At 32.3% G+C, this 20,889-nt stretch overlaps 2 protein-coding genes across 2 annotated transcripts; one reads left to right on the top strand and one right to left on the bottom strand.

Annotated features, from left to right (window-relative positions):
* Positions 1–710: 710 nt before the first annotated feature.
* LOC107609214 (uncharacterized) lies at positions 711–7,268 on the bottom strand. Its single transcript, XM_016311087.3, has 11 exons — positions 6,819–7,268; positions 6,640–6,691; positions 5,968–6,227; positions 5,320–5,353; positions 3,622–4,229; positions 3,480–3,528; positions 3,276–3,401; positions 1,944–2,048; positions 1,753–1,844; positions 1,504–1,657; positions 711–1,182 (listed from the first exon to the last, which is right to left on the bottom strand). Exons 1-11 carry the CDS (start codon positions 6,959–6,961, stop codon positions 907–909), a joined length of 1,899 nt encoding a protein of 632 aa, XP_016166573.1. The 5' UTR covers positions 6,962–7,268; the 3' UTR covers positions 711–906.
* Positions 7,269–18,792: 11,524 nt separating this feature from the next.
* On the top strand, positions 18,793–19,897 carry LOC148550435 (uncharacterized). Its single transcript, XM_088494488.1, has 3 exons — positions 18,793–18,977; positions 19,296–19,405; positions 19,527–19,897. The coding sequence occupies exons 1-3, from the start codon at positions 18,793–18,795 to the stop codon at positions 19,895–19,897; spliced, it is 666 nt and encodes a 221-aa protein (XP_088350614.1).
* The last annotated feature ends 992 nt before the right edge of the window (positions 19,898–20,889 follow it).

Genomic DNA, 20,889 nt, shown 5'->3' with positions numbered 1-20,889 from the left:
AACCTTTGAGAGAACCAAACCCTTGAAGAATCAGCGAACGCGGGAGGAGATACATATTGGCTGGTTAAAGCCACCAGAGGGATGGTCAAAGCTCAACTCAGAGTCTCAGACGGAGCTGTGAGCTGTGAACATAGGAACATGCACCTCAATTCAAGCCGAGCAATGGGGAATATTCCATGGTGTTAAAATTGCATGGGAGTTGGGTTTAAAATTTTTGGTAGTGGAGTCAGACTCCAAGGTAGTAGTGGATATGATCAACAAGGCAAAGGATTCAACACAACACCCGGTACCTTTAATCAGAAGAATTGGTGATTATCTCAAAAGGAATTGGTGTATTCAAATTTCAAATCAAGCATATCTATCGAGAAGCAAACCAAGGAGCGGATTGGCTTGTCAAAAAGAGTTTTAATATTAATCCTGGCTTTCTTTTCATAGATCAGCCTCCGACTAAATTAAGACCAATTCTTACTAATGATTGTAGAGGGATATCTTTTCCCCGAACTGTTACTGTAGTCGCTGCTTTGTAATTCTTGGGCTTTGGCCCCATCCCAATACCAAAAAAAAAAAAGAAACCATTCTTCATCCAATTTTCTCCAATTCATTAGCAAGGTCCCTAACTCACACTATACATGCAGTAATAATAAAAAAAATCTTATGTGTATCCCAAAATCAGAAACTAGTATAAAAATATATTGAATACAAAATACATATTGAAAACGAATTAATCAACATCTGTATTTATACAGAAATACATACTAATTAATTTTAGTGGCTAATTTTGATGTACAAATAGTATTTTTGAAGAAACAATGCTCGAGTTTTCACAATAAACTGCTAAGTCAGAATCATTAACAAGGTCTCAGTCTCTAATATGATACAAAACTATATGCACAAGTTAACCTCTAATCAGATGTCAGATTCTTCAAGCTTTACGTCAGGGCTTCGAGCGCGAATAAACTCTTCGACTTTCTTGGGGACGTTTTCCGTCACTATATTCCCGCCGTTGAAGCCATTCATCAGCAACTTACCTATTTTTGACCGCCACTCGGAACTCTCCTTCTCGTTCTTCCTATCATGCACAACTCTGTCACGGTAGTTAAGCATTGTTCCCAAGCCAGTATTTGGGGTCCAACCATATTCCATCAACACCTTGGCCTCACCTTCACTCAAATGTTCACCAACCTATGTTCCAGACACAGCATTGAATAGAGCAATAATGAGTGAAAGAAAATAGAAATTCATGGTAGAAAAATTGTTCTATTCAACACTAATGAACAATGATTACTAAGGAGGTAACAATTTTCAGCCAAACATAGCTCAGCACAATCAATTTTCAGCCACCACATATCGGCGATTTCGAGCGTATAGCAAAATGGAGTATTCAAGAGGGTACATTTCACCAATAACCCCTTTGCAAATACATAAAACAAAGTCAATCGATACTAACAGTTAGGTTAAAAAACTTCTGCAGAATGGTTACATTAGGTGGCATCGAGTCATTACCACTAATTCTTTGTCCTCAATAAGGGAAATTCGGCTACAATTTGACAGTTTCATAGCAATCACCAATCGCTTGATCTGCCATTCAACAGGTAAGGAGCGTATCAACTCGAAGAAGTAGGTCGCATAACCATATTCAGGGCGTTCCAGCACTATCCTGCATCGAATTTTGTTTAAATCTCAAAGTCGGGAAATATAATGGTGAAGGAAAAAAATAAACGGAAAACATGGACTCAAATATACACCAACTACCTGTTATGTTTCTCAAATACAAAAATAAACGATTGAAGGTCTCGGCACCAACCCCACTCGACAGGCCAATTTCGAAATTGCAGGTATCTTGACTGCAGAAAAATAAAGTTAACATTAAGTGTAGCATGAAAACACTGGTATGGAATATGGACACTGAATTTGGTAATAATAATAAATAATAAATAAATTACCTGCTCCACAAGCGAGATTAGACAAGCTAAACAATAATTTGCTCTTGAAGTCTTTGCAGCGCGAACAATAGGGAACTTTATATAAGACTGGCGCTGAAAGAAAATCTGACTCAAAAGGTAAAAATATATGAGCAAAACCAGATACAAAAATGATTTCAATATCAATACAAAGATAATAAAATTGCGTGTGAAGTGTACAGCTAGTCTCATCCAAAAATAATATCCTGATCATTTTGTTGTAAGTTGTAACCCATAAGAAAACACCTCCGCGGAAGAACTGATCGTCATGAAAGTCAGGTATCAAAAACACAAAATGGGGGAAATGACTAATTTATCTATAGAACTACTTATTTGAGTCCTGTTCTTTCTGAAAAGACAAGCACAAAGGATGAACCAGTTTCTCTTATTTCCCCTTAAAAATAAAGTCAGCGTTAAATATTCATGCTTTAGCTTCATTTACCGCATACAGGTGAATGCCTTATAAAAGTTTAAGCTTCTGTTTAACGAAGGTGTGCATCTAATTGCATGCTAATATTCTGAATAATCATAGTAGTAGATCTTAAGTCCAGGGTGAATTAACATTCAAGTGTCACCCCTCTCGTTCATCATAAACATAGCTGTCACCAGATTAATCACTAAAATGCTTCCATCAAAATCACAGGGCAGCTAGGAATGGAAAACAAAGCATTTTCATATTCTATGTTGTTTGAGGCATAAAATAACGGTATATAATTTTCCAATGCCAGTATTTGATGCATCATAGTGTGAAGAAAAAGGTTCTGGCTAAGCAAAGCAATTCCCTTCTTAGTAGAAGGAAGAAACTTTTGGACGCCATAAAAAAAGATTAAGTGTGCATTTTTGGGTTGGCTTTTTTAGAGGAAAACAATTACTTAAAAGAAAAACAAAAAAAATCCTTTATTTTAAGCTAGCACCATGTTTTTTGAAAAAGCAAACTTTTAGGAAAATTCTGTAATGAATGATCTATTAGTAAAAGTATTTTTATATTTTCTATTTAAAAAAAATTACTAATTAAAAAAAAGATCTTTTATAGAAAGGTAAAAAAAAATGAAATTTTTTTTTTCAAAAGCCAAACCAAACACATCCTAATACAAAAGATGATGCATTTTTTTAGAGAATTTCAAGTTGAAGAAAAAACCTCACATCAACGTGTTCAAAAATAAAAACTAAATGAAGAGAAAAGAAAGAAAGTCAGCATTTGCTTACTTTAAACATATATATCATATTTCTTGCTGGCAAACATATATTTATATGAAATTAAGAAATGACATGAAAGCCAAGGTTATGGCATTGCAAGTATGCTATGTTCTTTACCTTCGAAATCACAGCCTCAAGCTCTGAAAAGCCATCTTCACATGATGACTCATCCAGATCTTCATCATTCTCAGTCTCTCCATAAAGCTTAATTTCATCTACTAATACACCTTTGTTGAGTAACACCTGCCCAAATATCATATTCATGAACATTCACACCAATATCAAAATTAGAGTAACTATATAGAAAACAAAGTATAGCACCTGCAGTAGCCCGGGAGCATCCTCCTCGAGTGCCGTTTGAACTGAATCACTGCAAAATAATTTGGCATGTTGAATAAATAAAATATTGGAACTATGTAAGTAAAGATGATATTACACAAGAAATAACACAAGTATACAGTACGTTGCTGTTCTTTTCCTTTTCCGCAGTCGCTTGATGCTTATAGTATCTGGAGATTCTGAGGCATTAGAGCTATATGTAAAGGAAGAAAACCCAGACTTCTTGAAAAACGAGTAGCTCTTGGAACTATTTAAACTAGAATCATCTCCAGACTTGAGAAAATTTAATCTATCAATTAAGCTAATATGTTCCACTAGATCATCAGTATTAACATCCTGGACCTCCCATTCACTTTTTACATTTGAGAGTTCTGTAGAGATGCTACCCATAATTTCCTCGTTGACATTATGGAATTCGCTGCTGTCCCAAGGTTCATCCTTGACCTTGACAGAGATTCGACAAGTTGAACTACTGGAGCCATCTTTCTTTATAGCTGCAACACCTTGTTCCTCATGTGAATCAAGTTGCTTCACCATTGCTCCAGATTTTAATATATCATGTTCTTGAAGGCCTGCAGCTGGCAACTCAGGCAGCGAAATTTTACTAGCTTCGGGTATGTCATTACACTGATCTCTACCCATTTCTGCTTTACCATCAGCAGAATGAATCTCTTCATTTAATTTTTCCACACATTGTTTGTTAATGTTCTCCAACAAACCTCCACTGCCACCCTGTAACATAAATAAGTTACAACACCAATAAAGTGATGAATTATGGTAAAATATATTCACCTTGTCTCATGAGAAATAGCCAGGTAACTTTTCCATGAGTGTAAAGTTACAAACACAGTATACAAGTAAAATACTATGAGCAACTTCACATGAAGCAAATAGCAGGCATGTCAAGCCAACAAACAAAACAGCATGACTATGAGACAATTATTCTTTTTCGAAAAAAAAGAAAATAATAATATAGAACAAACAAGTACTTAATTTAGCTCAATAACAAGTTTGCAATTTAATACAAACATAAGACAATATTCATTATTAATAGCTCCAACCCCAATTTCCTGCGTTTTGATCCTTCATTATTCCTCGAATCCCCCAAATCAATTCCAATCTGATCCTTTAATCCAAGAGCAGCAGCTCATCTTTCCCACAGTTCAACTTGAATTGAGCCACACCATCCATAATTAAAGACACACTTACAGGAAAGAGCTTTTATTAAAGACATTTCTGATTTAGAAACATTAACAACTTGATTAACACATTTATGTCAGAAGCCACTATTCAAATATTCAATATTACTAATGTGGCTAATTATCCCCGAACTAGTGTGTGTGTCTGTGCGCGCGTGTGTGTATATAAAACCAAAATCTTTGTTTACGGTTAAAGACTAAGTTTAAAACAAGCCCAAAACATTAGCTGTTAATTTATTTCACATTGTAAACAGTCTTTTCAAACTTCAAAGACATGTCCCACTTTGTCTGTGCCCATAAAAATAGTTTTTAAACTCAGCGTACATGCTTATACATGCGTCAATGTGTTGTACAACACTTAGCACATAAGCGTTCAATGCGCGGTCACAATAGCAAAATGGTGTTGTATCCATTTTTTATAGTATATCAGCATTAACAGTATGCACCAAAATTAAGTAATTCATTTATTAATAAAAAATTAAAGCTAAATGAGATGACTTATGATTTTCTTTTTCCAATAACTAATGAACAACTTATTATTAAATAACAAAGAAGAAAAAGTGAATACAACCCCTTTTAGTCATGAATATATTATTCAACTAATAAAAACAATAAGTGCATACCTCGGAAATTGGAGTTGACAATCCTGGAGGCTTCCTGCAATTATAAATACATCATTTAACCTTGTTTAAAGAAGATAATTCCATCTAGCTTTGTTGAATAGAAACATTTTTTTACCTTAGGTAAGAAACTAGAAATAAAATATAGTACTCCATGAATTCAAAATATTCAAAATATAGTACTCCACGAATGCAATAAACATGGTTGTCTGGTTATCAAATTGGTTTATCAAAGTTCAAAGATTGAAATTGTTTTTTTATTTAAAAACAAAAAACTGAAATCAAAATACATGAAACAGAAATGAAACTCCCACTTCAATTCCAAGATGTAGCATCCAAGAAACACAAAATATCATGTGAAAATAGCTAAGCTGATTTAAAATAGTCCATAAAACTCCTTTTACATATTTGTTCCGGAAGTCCGGAACAATATTATGCCTAACATTCCAGTGATCATCAAGTCTTACAAATCCCTTCCACCCATTACAAAACACATAAAATAACAGTGAAAAGTTATGGCTGATTATCCTCATGCTCTTTAGCCTTTACTCAATGTCTTACCAAAGAAGAATGGGAATTCAATGTAAACACACAAAAAGCATGTTTAATAGCCCTATCCAAAAGAAACCTATTAACATTAACATAAGGTACCTGGCCAGAAGCAACCTTAACCGTTCTTTCAGTACCATATGATCTAGGTCATCAACAATGTCTTCAGAAATCTCCTGTTTTACCTTCAGGGCAGGGAAATCTGATTGAAGAGATGTTTTTCTACCATCATCAATATCAGAATCTTCAACCTTTGCAGCAGTAGGAACATCACAATGTATTGGATTCTGAGACAAACTGCTAGTGTTGATACTAGTTTTCTCCTCTTCCCTAACATTAGTTTGAACCTTGCGACATGTTACCTGTTGAAAACTAGGCCATGATCATGATCATGCTCGAGTCTTCTGCTAGTTGCAACCAATGAAAACGGCAGCTCCATACTGAGAACTACCCCTTTCTAAACATTAAATACACCAGTAACAACAATGGCAACTAACCCTAAACACGATTAAATGATTAATTGAGAAAACATGCTCAGGAAATGGTAAACATCCCCCCCCCCCCCCCCCCAACAAACAAAAACAAAAAACAAACATAACAAAATAATACAAATGCTTGCCCAACACTATCCAATGAAGACAAGAAATAAACATAGTATCATAGTCAATCTCAACCAACCACAGACTTTAGCTAATTGCTCACATTAACTAAAGGATATTAGGTAAAATAAACACACCAGTTAACACTCAAAAGAAAAAAAGGATAATGATTTACCTGTAAATCAGAATCCTCATGTTCCTTTTTCACAATAATATCAACCGGGGGCCTGTACATAACCAAAGCACACAGAAGAAACTATAAAGTGGACTTTATCCTTTGCCAAAACATAAATATCAAATTTGAATTCAGAAAAGAAAAGAAAAAAATCTGTCAGATATTAAAATGAAGCTCACATGAGCAAGCTTGGTGTGTCGGAATAGCCACTGCCGGAATGCAAGAACCGTAGACGTTGTGTCAAGGGAATGTGTTCGAGTTCAAGTGTGCTGGCGGCGGTGGTGGCGATGGTGGTGGTGGCAGAGTTGATTGAACAAGCCATGCTGTTGTCGGAACTTTCGATTTCGATCACGGAGAGGGTTTTCGGTTTTTCACTTTTTTGGTTATGGGGATTAGGTTTTTCAATTGGACCTTGATTTTCAATTTCTTCACTGCTAAATGCTAATAGCAGAGAAGTTTGAGGATTATGCTACTGGTCGAATTAAATTAAATGAGCACATTCTGATAATGGAATTTAAATACTAATCATTTATAAAAAATTTAAAAAAAAAGTTGTAATCATAGTTATCCGACAATTGACCCTGTTTGAGTGGAAGGTTCCCAAAATCAAACCAATACAATCACTCAATCAGAAATTAAAGGTGCAAAAGTTTTAAAGTTTTTAATCGAATTTTAACCATAGTTAAATTGGATAAGATAAAATAATATATATATATATATATATATATATATATATATATTATAAACTATATATTTTAAGATGAATTTTTTTAATTTTAAATCAATTAATCGTTAAAAATTATGTCAGTTCAATTAATTTTTTGCCAGTAGGTTTACAAATTTCATTCATCCATTCTTCTTCATGAAATTACAAAAAAAAAAAAAAAAAAAAAAGAAGAATAAGTTCCCTTCTAGTTTCTAGGTGTATTAGATACATAGCAAGGATTGTGTTAACGGGATGGCCCAAGTAACATACACAAGGCTTCAAAGGCTTCTTTTCTGCCAAAAGCTTCTGAAGGATAGCATCCAAACTATGTAGAGCACTTTTATCATTCAATTTCCCACTCATTGCATATCTGCAATAATAGTAGCATAAAAGGAATAATATTACATCCAAATTGTTTCTTAAACTTGAACCACCCAAGAATGAAGTGGTTGGAATTGGTACTACTGTTTTCTAGTTATTGCACATAAAGCATGAGACTAAATCCATATTAAATGAAAGTGAATTGATATGAAGAACTTACCCTGGTGCATCATTTTAGTTTCTTTCAGTTCATCCATCGGTGGCAGAGTTCGATCTTGAATGGGCTCAACTTTATCAGTTCTTGGAGCATCATGATTTCTGTCATTTCCTACACCAACACAATCAATTTATACAGCATTCATTGCATCAAATCATGATCCAATTGAAATCAGCCAAATAATTAACACAATTATCATCACAATGTAGGAACTTAAATTGAAACGTTGCAATGTGATTAAAGATGCATGATGATTTGTTTAGAGTAGTACCGATCTTGATTCTTGAATGCAAAGTCTATATAAAATATTAAAATTCACTAACCAGGAAACACGTTACGGTGATGAAGGAGTAGTGGAAGATGTTGATGGTGGCTACCGTCATCCTCCTGTTGATCTCCTCCTCCTTCTCCTTCGCCATTGTCAAATCAGAATTATTTCAAGAGAACGCAAAATACACACACTCTGACTCCACTACTACCACTACTTCATTCCTGATATGAGGGTTCACTTGAGTACTCCTTAAAAGTATCAGACCTTACTTCATTCCTGATATGAGGGTTCACTTGAGTACTCCTTAAAAGTATCAGACCTGATACCATTTATTGGGCCAACCGTGGAGACTTCGAAGAGAAATCAAGCGAGACCTGATACCACTTATTGGGCCAACCGTAGAGACTTCGAGGAGAAATCAAGCGAGAGAACATAAGATAAAATGATACCACATCCAACTCAAAACCTTAAAGTGTTAAATTAATGGGTCTCTTATCTTATAAACTCCTTACTCTTCCTTCCTTTCTTTGATGTGGGACTAATTTCAACATTCCTCACACTTGCAACATTAACAACTACTTCATTCTCATCAATAACCAATCATAAAATATCTCCAACCAACTTTCCCGCCAAGCTTAACAAACTAACCAACTTCCTCTATCTTCTTTCTTTTCTTAATTTTTTATTATTTTCAAATTCCTTCACTTCAATTATTTTGTCTTCATAACACTACTTACAAACTGGCCTCCTAAGCTTCCACTCCTAAGATTATTGAATTGGGATTGAGACTTTTATTAGATTTGGGAACCACTTAGAGAAAGATGTCAAAAACGTTTTTTTATTAAAAATATTTTTTAAAAATTAAAATTTAATACATATAATCAATTAAATTGTAATATTTTTATTAAAATTAGACTCGACAAATCAGTTTAACAAAAAAAATTAATAAATTAAATTTTTAAACCGATATAAATTAATATTTTTTATAAAAAATTACTACAATATTCCTATTATAAAACACAACTAATATATATATATATATATATATATATATATATATATATATATATATATATTAATTTTGAAAATTTTAAATTCTAACCCTATAATGATAGAGAAAAAAAAGGAATAGAATTTAGAATTCTCAAAATTAATATATATAATAAGAGTATTTTAGTCATTTTATATAATAGGGGTATTATAGTCATTTTTTATAAAAAATAATATTAATTTAGACAAATTCAAAATTTGATTTACTATTTTTCAGTCAAATTAATTTGTTTGACCTAATTTTAATAAAAATAACATAATTTAAGTGATTATATATATTAAATTTTAATTATTAAAAAATATTAAAAAAATATTTTCTGCGCCTTTATAGGAGAATCCCATTAGATTTTACTGCAATATTATTATGATTGTGCACTATATATAAGTTCTGAAAGCCTGAAAGGTATAAAGTCTCACCTTGGATGAAAAGGAAAAGTTATGGTTGGAGTATAAATAACTTTTGTTTCTGGGGTAATTAATATTAGGGGTGTGCATGGTCCGGCCCGGCCCGAAGATCCGGTTCGGTCCCGAACACTTTAGGAGTTAATTTGGTGTGATTTCATCGGGTCTAGGGCTGGGTATGGGTCTCAAAAATAGACCCGGTCATTATTTTGGGTCGGGTCCGGGCCATAGCTCGGGTCACCCGAAATCGACCCGGTGACTCGGTCATCATACATAATTAATATTTTGTGTTATTAGTGATGGATGATAGCTATTATTATGTGAAATTTAAGTGTTGTAAACCTTAATATTTTATGTTATTAGTCATTATATATAAGACTATAAGTTAATATTTTATGTTTAAAATGCATAAGACTTTAGACTAATGCATAATCTTGTGTTATTTGTATTGATTTAAATATTTGGTGTTATTAGGCAATATTAGTATTGATTATAGTTATACTTTAATTTTAGAGAAGAGTTGGTTCTTATTATATTTTTCTAAGTGAATTTTACCATGTCAAATAATTATTGGAGTCTTAGAAATTTGGATATTTTTACATGCTAACTTACAAGAAGGTATCAATGTAATATAATGTTAACGGCCCGGTTTTCACCCAGTTTTTATCCAGTATAATCGTGGCCCGAAAATGTATAGGTTTCATCGGATTTAGGGTCAGGTTCAAGTCTAACAAATAGGTCCGGTATATATTTCGGGTTGGGTCTGGATCACATCAAACCCGGTTTCACCCGACCCATGCACACCCCTAATTAATATGAGACTTACTCATTTATTTTGACTATTCATTTTTTTTATTAAATAGTCAATAAGTTTCTAACAGTAGTTTTGTTAGTTATTTTAATTTAATATTAAAACAAGTTCAATGCTGACACTAACGAAATTAATTATTTTTTGCCAACATCGTTAATTCTAAATATTAAATTTTAAATTCTAAACCATAAATTCTAATAATATAAAAATTGAATTTTTGTCTAAAATATTGACTTATTGAAAAAAAATTAGTTCTATAATATTTCTTTTAAAACAAATTTAATACAATATTTTTATTTAACTTCAAATCAATTTAACACAATAATTTTATACATTTTTTAAATTAAATCTAATAAATTTATTCAATACCATAATAGAGTAAAATTTAATTATATAATAAAGACAAATAAATTTTATTACTATATACTATTAAAAAATCATTTATAAAATTTAGTAGAAGCACTTATTCCATACTCTTTCAACTAAATTTATTCATGCGGCCAGCACTATGTGATTTCAACACATAAGCAGTCAACAAGTACATTTATGATAATATAATTACTATACAAATTACAAAAAAAAAAGATAAACGAATAGAGAAAGGTAGCAGCACCACGAGAGGGTTGAGTTTGGACTTTTTGGGTAAGTAAGATTAGAATTATTATTTATTCATTTTGAATTTTATTTGTTTAACAAATAGTCAATATACTTTTAATATTTTTATTAGTTATTTTTAATTTAAAATGCAAATAAGAGCAATGCTAACACGCAAAAAAAAATTATTTTTAAATGTTTTGTTATTATTAAAAAAATCATAAACCTAAACAATTAATTAATACATAAAAGATCGTTATAAAAAAAATACACAATTCTAAAAAAACTAAAAGCACAACAACGATACACAGCAAACTTTTTTTTAAAAAAATATTAATAAACTTTAATTAAAAATAAACATGAACCAAACAATAAAAAATACACAATAATATAATTATTCAACAAAACACACAACAATAGAAAAAAATTTAAAAAATACAGAACGTCAAAGAGCAGAGAAATGTGGCGGTAGGTTGGGTTTAGACTTTTGGGATAATTCATATTAGAGTTACATATTTATTTTGACTATTCATTTTTTTATTAAACCGTCAATATGTTTCTAATAGTTTTATTAGTTTTTTTAAATTTATTATTAAAATAAGTACAATGTTAACATTAATGAAGTTTTTTATTTTTGACCAACTTCCTAAATTTTAAATTCTAAACTATAAATTTTAATAATATAATAGTAAAATATTAGTATATCATATTTACTAATAGTAATAAAAAAATATTATAATTCTCTAATATTTCTTTTAAAACAATTTTAATACAATAATCTTTTTAAAATCAAATCAATTTGTAGTAATTTTATACATTTATTAAGTTAAATCTAACAAATTTATTTAATAATATAATAGACTCAAAATTAATTATATAATGAAGGCAAATAATTTTTATTATTATATATTATTAGAAAATAATTTAAAATCCAATGAGGGCAATTACCCCCACACTCTTTTAACTAAATCTGTTCATGTGACCAGCATCATGTGATTTCAACACATAAGTAGTAAACAAACCCAAGTTCAATGGTGAGAAAGGACAATATAGATACCGAGAATTGGGATGCATCCTACATAAGACCACTTATTCTAATCGTATCACCTTTAATACATATATGTATTCATTCATTCTTGCTTCAGCTGACACATGGCTTATTGGTTGCATCGACCCAGTGCTGCGAATAATGTTATGTAAGTTTCAATCATGTATTAAAAGTAGATTTCATTTATTAGTTATTTTTTTGGCGGGGATAAAAAGGTGAGGTTTACTCATGTGTTACCAGAACACCTCTTCAAACATATAGTGAAGTAGATTAATCAAGTTTACAAAAAAATCTATTAAATTAACTAGCTCCAGCTGGTATAGAAAGGAGACTTCAACTTTTCAATTGTTCTTTCTCATGGTATAGTATACACATTCAATGTCCATGGGTATTAACATATCATATATCTAAGTTGTTTTATTTTCTACAAGGCATCTAAATAGAACCTTAATGTATGCAGAGTAAGACTTTATTCGGTGTCCACCTATATGTAATCAAATGGGTTCATTAAAGTCCATCTCGATCTATTGCTAGGAGTAAACACAGGAGTGCTATAGATGAAAAATGTAAGATGAGGATATCATAACTGGCCGAAGGAAATGTAGTGACTCAAGTACAACCCTTCACAGAACTAAGCTTGAACTCGTTGAGTCAGAATGTTGGTAAGTGTATAGATTTTAAATTTAGAGTAAAGTATTGTTTTTGTCCCCAACGTTTGGGATAAGTTTCAAAGTTGTCCCTAACGTTTCAATTGTTCTATTTAAGTCCCTAACGTTTTAAAACTGACTCAATGTTGTCCTGCCGTTAGGGATCCGTTAACAGAATTGACGGCGGGACAAAATTGAGACAATTTTGAAACGTTAGGAACTTAAATATGACGAAAACGTTGGGGACAAAAATGATAGATAGAAATAAATTTTAATTTTATCCTTTAATAATATCAATTTTTTACTATACATAGTATTCAATTATTTTTTAATCACATCTAAATAAATTATACTTAATCATATTACTTTCATTTTAAATAAATTAATTTTTTTTTATAATTTTACTCTTAAAAATTTTTAGTTATCATAAAATGTTTGTAGAATGACTAGTATATAAACTTACAGAAACGAAAAAAATAATATATATATATATATATATATATAATAAAATATAAATTATACCTTTTGTCTCTAATGTATCAAAATTCTTTAAAATTATAAAAAAAATTATTTAAAATGAAAGTAATGTGATTAAATGTAATTTATTTAGATGTAATTATAAAATAATTGAATACTATGTACAGTAAAAAATTAATATTATTGAAAGATAAAATTAAATTAAAATTTATTTTTGTATATCGTTTTTGTCCCTAACGTTTTCGTCCTATTTAAGTCTCTAACATTTCAAAATCGTCTCAATTTTATCCCGCCGTCAATTCTGTTAATGGATCCTTAACGGGAGGACAACATTGAGTCAATTTTGAAACGTTAGGGACTTAAATAGGACGATTGAAACGTTATGGACAACTTTGAGACTTACCCCAAACGTTGAGGACAAAAACGATACTTTACTCTTAAATTTATAATGCAAAGTTCACATAACATCATAGACTCAAGTTTATTCACATGTGAATTTTTTTCTAGAGTCTTCAAAATTATTTTAAATCGTGTTTCTTCATATCCAATGTTGATTGACAGAACAACAAAGCTCCACACTGACCAAAACAAAGAGGAAGATTAACAAATTAACCAGCCCAAATAGCCAAGGGTAGAAAGATAGAATGACAGGTGTTTAATGTTTTCATTTTTCTTACAAACGAATTTAAGATTAAGACCAAAGGTCATAAACGAACATGTCTTTGCAACACCTATCAGTTATACAAAACACACTGTGTCCACCATTTGCTGTGAGGATAAGGAAAACCAAGTTCACTTAGGAGCGGTGGAAACTCTAAGTACGACGACTGCAGGAACTCAAATGCTCGGCCACATAGGTTATATGGTTCATGCCAGAAGAGCTTCTTCTTCATGTATAAAGTGATTTCTTACTATAATATAATCCAATATTTTGAATATGTATCTAGTCAACAAAGATGATATGATTCCAACACTATGGTAAACCTTTTACCAAAATTAAGATACCACAAAATAGTATTCATTTTGTTCCTCAAATTGTTTGAAATGGATTTGTGTAGGGGGACGAGAGGCAAGAAGAGAGAGATCCCTAAAGATGGCTAGGAAAGGACAAAACTACTACAGGAGAGATCGATTAGGTTGGTTGTTAAATATCATTAAACTAAAACATTTTTGGTCATTTTAGAATGAATATTTTACTAACATCAACACAAAAACAGGGAACCAGTCAAGAACTAATGCTCCTAATACAAATAGTTCATGCGGGGGGATCTCAAATGAGTATGATATGATTAGTACTGAAATGAACTCAGCTCACCATATTATTCAAGCAGCCAGTAAGTATCAGCTAATCAGTTAATATTCTTTGAAACATGTTTTGTTATTTGGTCATGGTTCTTCAAAGCTCATTATCAAATCAAGTTTTAAATAATAAGAATTTGGTGTGTGGTATGGAAAAAATCAAACAGCGTCCCAACAAAAGAAGAAGCCTAGAGTATCAAACACAAATCCCTTGTCCAACCAAGTTGCTCAGAAAAGGAGCACAATAGGGAAGGTTGAAAATTCAATTATTAGTTAATGAGTTTTCATCTGAATTTTAGTTGACATAAAAAAATTTATAGGCAGCAGCGGATGCCACAACAATGGAAGATCTGCTAATCGGGCACAAATAGTAGACGAAGGTATAACGAAAGTGATTTGGCGATAAAACCAAACTCTTAATTGAATGGATCATTCTCGGGGTTTGGTAATATATGCACAAACTTTTATTCATCCTATTTTGTAGAATATTGGCACATAGGATATGCAAGGCACAAGTGTGAATATTGCCATGCACCTTTTTGTATGACGAGAGGATAGAAAAACACTACAACACAAATCACCTGAAATACACACTTTGCTGTAAAGGCGGCCAAGTTCAAATCCCTCAAATACAAGATGCTCCTAAAGTCCTATATGTTTGTTGTTTGGTGATGACAGTAGAAGCAAGCATTTTCATGAAAACATTAGAACATATAATAGTATGTTCCAATTCACTTCTATGGGTGCTAAGATTGATCGTGCTCGAGCTGTTGGAGAGGACCACGTACATTTGTGTTATATGGCGAGAATTACCACTTGATCGGAAGTCTCTTATCACAAGAAGGAGACACAACAAAATTTGCACAACTTTATGTTTTTTATACACATAATGAGATTCAAAACCGCATTTCAACAGTAAGGTATTTCAGACATGTACAATACGAGCACTTTTTTTTTATTAACATATGATTTAGATTGTTTACCCAGATTACTTGACAATTAAAGGTGTATTCCTTTATAACGTCATGCAGTGGAGAAGAAACTAATAAGATTCATGAAGACATAATTGGAGACTTGAGGTTGATGCTAGATGAACAAAATGTTTTAGTCAAGGCATTTCGCATGGCTGGGAAAAAAATAACAGTTGATAATCAATCTAATGTAAAGTTAAGATTATTAGGCAAGTATGGAAAAGATAGAAGAAGGTATAATCTCCCATCTACGAATGAAATAGTTGCGTTGATAGTTAGTGATTTTGATCTCGAGAAAATAGATAGGGATATTATGGTCGAGACATGAGGGGAAAGGCTACAGGGAATAAACCAACTTAACCCTGGATACTTGGGATTACAGTATCCTTTATTGTTTCTTTATGGAGAAGATGGCTACAAGGGAGATATACCACTAAATAGAAGGGTAAGTTCTTCTGAAAAGCCTTGGGAACATGTTTCAATGAAGGAATTCTTTGCCTTTAGCGTACAAGAGAGGTTAGCTAATGGATCGCCATTGCTTTACGTAAGGAGACTATTTCAACAATTCTTGGTGGATGCATATTCAACGATTGAGTCTTTAAGGTTGATGTATATTCGCTTGGACTAGGACAAATTTAGGTGTGAGATGTATAGGGGTTTAGCAGAAGCTGTCTTGAGAGGTGAAACAACGCATTCATCAAGGAAAAAATGTATTATACTACCATCATCATTCACAGGAGGTCTGAGATACATGATACAAAATTACCAAGATGCAATGACTATTTGTAGGGTGGTTGGCTATCTAGATCTCTTTTTGACATTCACTTGCAATCCTAAGTGGCTAGAACTAGAAGATTTTCTTAAGAATAGGAAACTTAATGCCAAAGACAGACCAAATGTTGTTTGTAGAGCTTTCAAAGTGAAACTTGATCGGCTCATACAAGACATAAGAAAGAAAAGGATTTTTGGAAGGGTTACTGCAAGTAAATATCCAACCTTGCTATTAGTTGATATACTAAGATTTAAATTTGTATTTGACCATTCATAATCTTAGGGTTTCTAATTTAATAGTATTTTACGATTTAGATTATTAGCCTTATACTACTATGACAAAAAATATAGATCAAACACATTAGAAATCAATTCGTAACTATTTTATAAGGCATAACCATCTTTTTATACTTTTTAATATTTCATACATTGGAAAATTTACAAAGAAAGGTTATTGACAGGGATGTTAGAAGGGCACAGGATAATGCATCATCATAGCTCTTTTCTGTCTCTAAAAAAAATCCATTTATTTAACTAACAAATTTTCTAAATACTTTTAGTTGTATACACCATTGAATTCCAAAAGTGAGGCTTGCTACATGCGCATATTCTAGTGTTTTCACATATAGATGATAAATATCCAACCCCAGAAGACATTGATCAAATTATATACGCTGAGATACCAGATAAAGAGGCCGATCCAGCATACTATGAAGCTGTAGAGAAACACATGATGCACGGACAATGTGGAACCATTAAACAAGACTCACCATGCATGGAAAATAAAAAGTACATAAGACATTTTTTCAAGAGATTTATTGATAGTACAACGGTTGATGAGGATGGATATCCTATTCACAAACTGAAGGAAGATGGAAAGACAATAATTAAATCTGGGATTGATCTTGATAATAGATATGTTGTCCCACATAACAGAAAATTATTACTGAGGTATGACACTCACATTAATGTGGAGTGGTGCAACTAATCAAGATCAATCAAGTATATGACAAAGGGAATGATCGAGTCACTGCTTCAATCTATAACAGTGCTAACACAGATGCAGAGAATGATGAGTGTGATGAAGTTCATATGTATTATAACTGTAGATACATATTCCCATGTGAAGCAGCATGGAGGATATTTGGTTATAACATTCATTATAGAGACCTATTAGTTGTACGTTTGGGCTTTCAATTGCTTGGTGAGCAACCAGTAGTTTTCCAAGATGTTGCCAGGAAAGCGTCCGTAAAAGAATCGATGTTCCTAAGATGATTTGAAGAAAATAAGAAGTACACTGGAGCCCGCACCCTAACATATGCAGAGTTTCCTTCTAAGTTTGTTTGGAATTCGACACCAAGAAAATGGTTTCCACAGAAATCACATTCCGTAATTAGGCGGATATTCTTTGTTCCTCCTAGATCCGGTGAAATTTATTATCTTCGATATTGTTAAATTTTTTTAGAGGCCCGACAAGCTATGAGGATATTAGAACCATTGACGGTGTTGTGTACCCCACCTATAGAGATGCATGTTATGCGAAAGGTATTCTTGATGATGCCAAGGAGTACATTGATGCCATCGAGGAAGCAAGCCATTGGAGTTCCGGTAAATACCTAAGAAAGTTGTTTGCAACTCTTCTAATATCAAACTCAATAACAAGGCCAGAATATATGGGAAAGGAGTTGGAAAATCCTATCGGAAGATATCCTATATATTCAACAAACTTATACGAGAATCATGGTATGTTGCTATGTGCACTACTATTTCAAGTTTCAAATAATAAGTTTTCATATTAGACGTTACACATAATTTATGTTTTAATTCATTAGCTAACTAAGAAGAAAACAAATAATTATGGTCCTACCACAATACATACCATGGCCAAGACATACATGCACACAAATAGTTTTTGGCATCTCATTGATTATATTATTTTATAAGCAGGAAGACTAAATAGGCCACTCAACATGACTATTTAATACGGACAAATGTATTTGAGCAACATGTGTCAATGACAAAAATAAAAATTGGTATATTTTTGACATCAAGAATTGTTTGTGCTAATCATATAAAATATTTTTGCGTGTGGCTATTTTTACATGTTTTTATCTGTTAAAACACATGTAATCATATACGGCATCAAGGCTTATATTTAGGATTGATCTATCTTTACCATTGAAAAGTTCGGTTTTACTCAATCATAACACACATTTTGTATTCTTGGATTATTTATTCGAAGAAATTAGTTCAATATTGGATTTTATATAATTAATAATTAAAAACCATCTGTGGCTTCTCTTTACAGATACACAGCTGATAGGTCAAGAGATGATGAATCTTACTCTTTTAGAAATTGAAAAGATTCTTAAATCCTACAAGAGTTTAAAAGAGATTCCATCCATGTCATTTCCAAACATTGACTTATCCTCAAAGCAGTTGTTTCAGTCAGGGATTAACAGGTTGATATTAGACTAATTGCGCTATGATAAACGTAGGCTTAGCGCAGAACTAGCTGACTCTTTGACAAAGCTAACCGATGAATAAAAAAAGGTATTTGACACCATCATGGCAGCTATGAACAACGGACAAGGTGATGAGTTATTTCTATATGGTTATGGCGGCTCTGGAAAGACATTTGTTTGGAAGACCCTAGTTACTGCGATCAGGTCGAAAGGGCAAATTGTTCTATTGGTTGCCTCGAATGGAATTGCATTCCTGTTATTACCTGATGGAAGAACATCACATTTGCGGTTTGCAATCCCAATCAACCTAAATGAATTCTCAACATGCAATATAAAGCAAAATAGTGCTTTGGCAGATTTGATTATAAAGGCCAAGCTTATTAAATGGAATGAAACTCCGATGGTAAATAGACTTTGCATAGAAATCCTTGACAGGACGATGAGAGACCTATTGAGATTCAATAATCCAGAAAGCCTTGACTAGCCATTCAGAGGAAAAATTATTGTATTTGGGAGTGATTTTTGACAAATATTACCGATGATACCTAAAGGTAGTAGACAAGATATTGTAAACGCAACAATAAACTCATCTTATCTGTGGAATAGTTGCAAGCTTTTGGCACTAACAAAGAACATGAGACTCAGAGCTAAGGTTAATGATGATAGCAACAATGATCTTAGATTGCTTGCTGAATGGATTCTTGCAATAGGAGATGGTAAATGTAAAACATCGATTGAGGGGATAGACAATATTCAAATATCTGACGATAATCTTATTGAAAAGTAGGATGACCCTATACTTGAAATTTGCAAAGTAACATACCCTGAATTGTTCAGGTGTTCCAATAGCACACATTAAAGACAAAGCCAATTTTGCACCTATACTCCAAATGGTGGATGAAATAAATAGTTTCATGATGAGCCTGAATCCTGGAGAAGCCAAAATTTATTATAGTTCGGACACGACATGTCAAAATGAGGTGAACAACGATATGTTGGCATCAGTACAAACACCAGAATTTCTTAACACTATCAGATGCTCTGGGATTCCTAACCATAAGTTAACACTCAAAGTAGGGATCCTGATTATGTTGTTAAGGAATATAGACCACTCTGCAGGTCTATGTAATGGTACTAGGTTAGCGGTGACTAAATTGGAGAACCACATCATCGAGGCAAGAAGCCTAACAGAGAACAACACAGAGTAGAAAGTTTTTATTCTACGTATAACGCTAATTCCATCTGATCATAGGATACCATTCAGATTCCAAAAGAGACAAATTTCTATCATGGTTACCTATACTATGTTAATTAACAAGAGCCAAGGATAATCATTATCAAATGTCGGATTGGTTTTGAAGAAACCTGTCTTCACACATGGACAGTTGTACGTGGCTGTATCCAGGGTTGCTCATAGGAGGAGGCTCAAGGTTTTAATATGTCATGATGATCATCAAAAGAAGAAAACAGATAATGTGGTATACAAAGAGGTGTTTCAAAATACAGATTAGATTGAATCTGCATACCAATTAAAGGTAACAAAACACCTATTTGGTTGCATTTAACTTATTATTTACCCATCCTTATTAAATGTTTTATTAATGTGATATTAGATTGTTCAGCTTAGAATTAGGTAATTATAATCGCATATGAATTGTAGGATATATTCATATAGCTGGCAGGATTTATTCCACGGAGATTTACAATGCTTATATTATTAATGAAATCTTTCAACACATGACAAATTAGTTGTGAATGACCACTTGGGGCCAAATTAACAACTTATTAACTTATTTAAAAAATCATTATTGATTCCAAATTTCTTTTGGTTTATAGGCACAATTAGATGCATTAAATTTGTCAATCATTATCCAAGACATAGCCACCTAGCTTTCCATGTCACATGCTACTGTTTTATGGTATTGAAGACTTAATTAAGAGGTCATCATGCATTCACATTCCATTTGCTTAGTTAATTTTAATCTATGATTAGTTATTACCCACGCAGATAAATGACATTTATTTTCAATTTAGCATTAGGAAATTTTTGCACTTCTTACCACCTCATATCACAAGGTTTAGATGGTTCTAGTCAATTATGTGGTCAACATAGCACTTTTAACACACTTATGTTCTTATAGTCATAATAACAGTTTCTTTATCATTATCAACAATTACTTCCTTTACAATTTTCATAAGA

The sequence above is a fragment of the Arachis ipaensis genome, chromosome B7, assembly GCF_059453495.1.
Source record: "Arachis ipaensis isolate K30076 ecotype BB chromosome B7, ASM5945349v1, whole genome shotgun sequence".
In the NCBI taxonomy this organism is placed as follows: Eukaryota; Viridiplantae; Streptophyta; class Magnoliopsida; order Fabales; family Fabaceae; genus Arachis; species Arachis ipaensis.
This window is presented reverse-complemented; position numbering and strand designations above follow the sequence as displayed.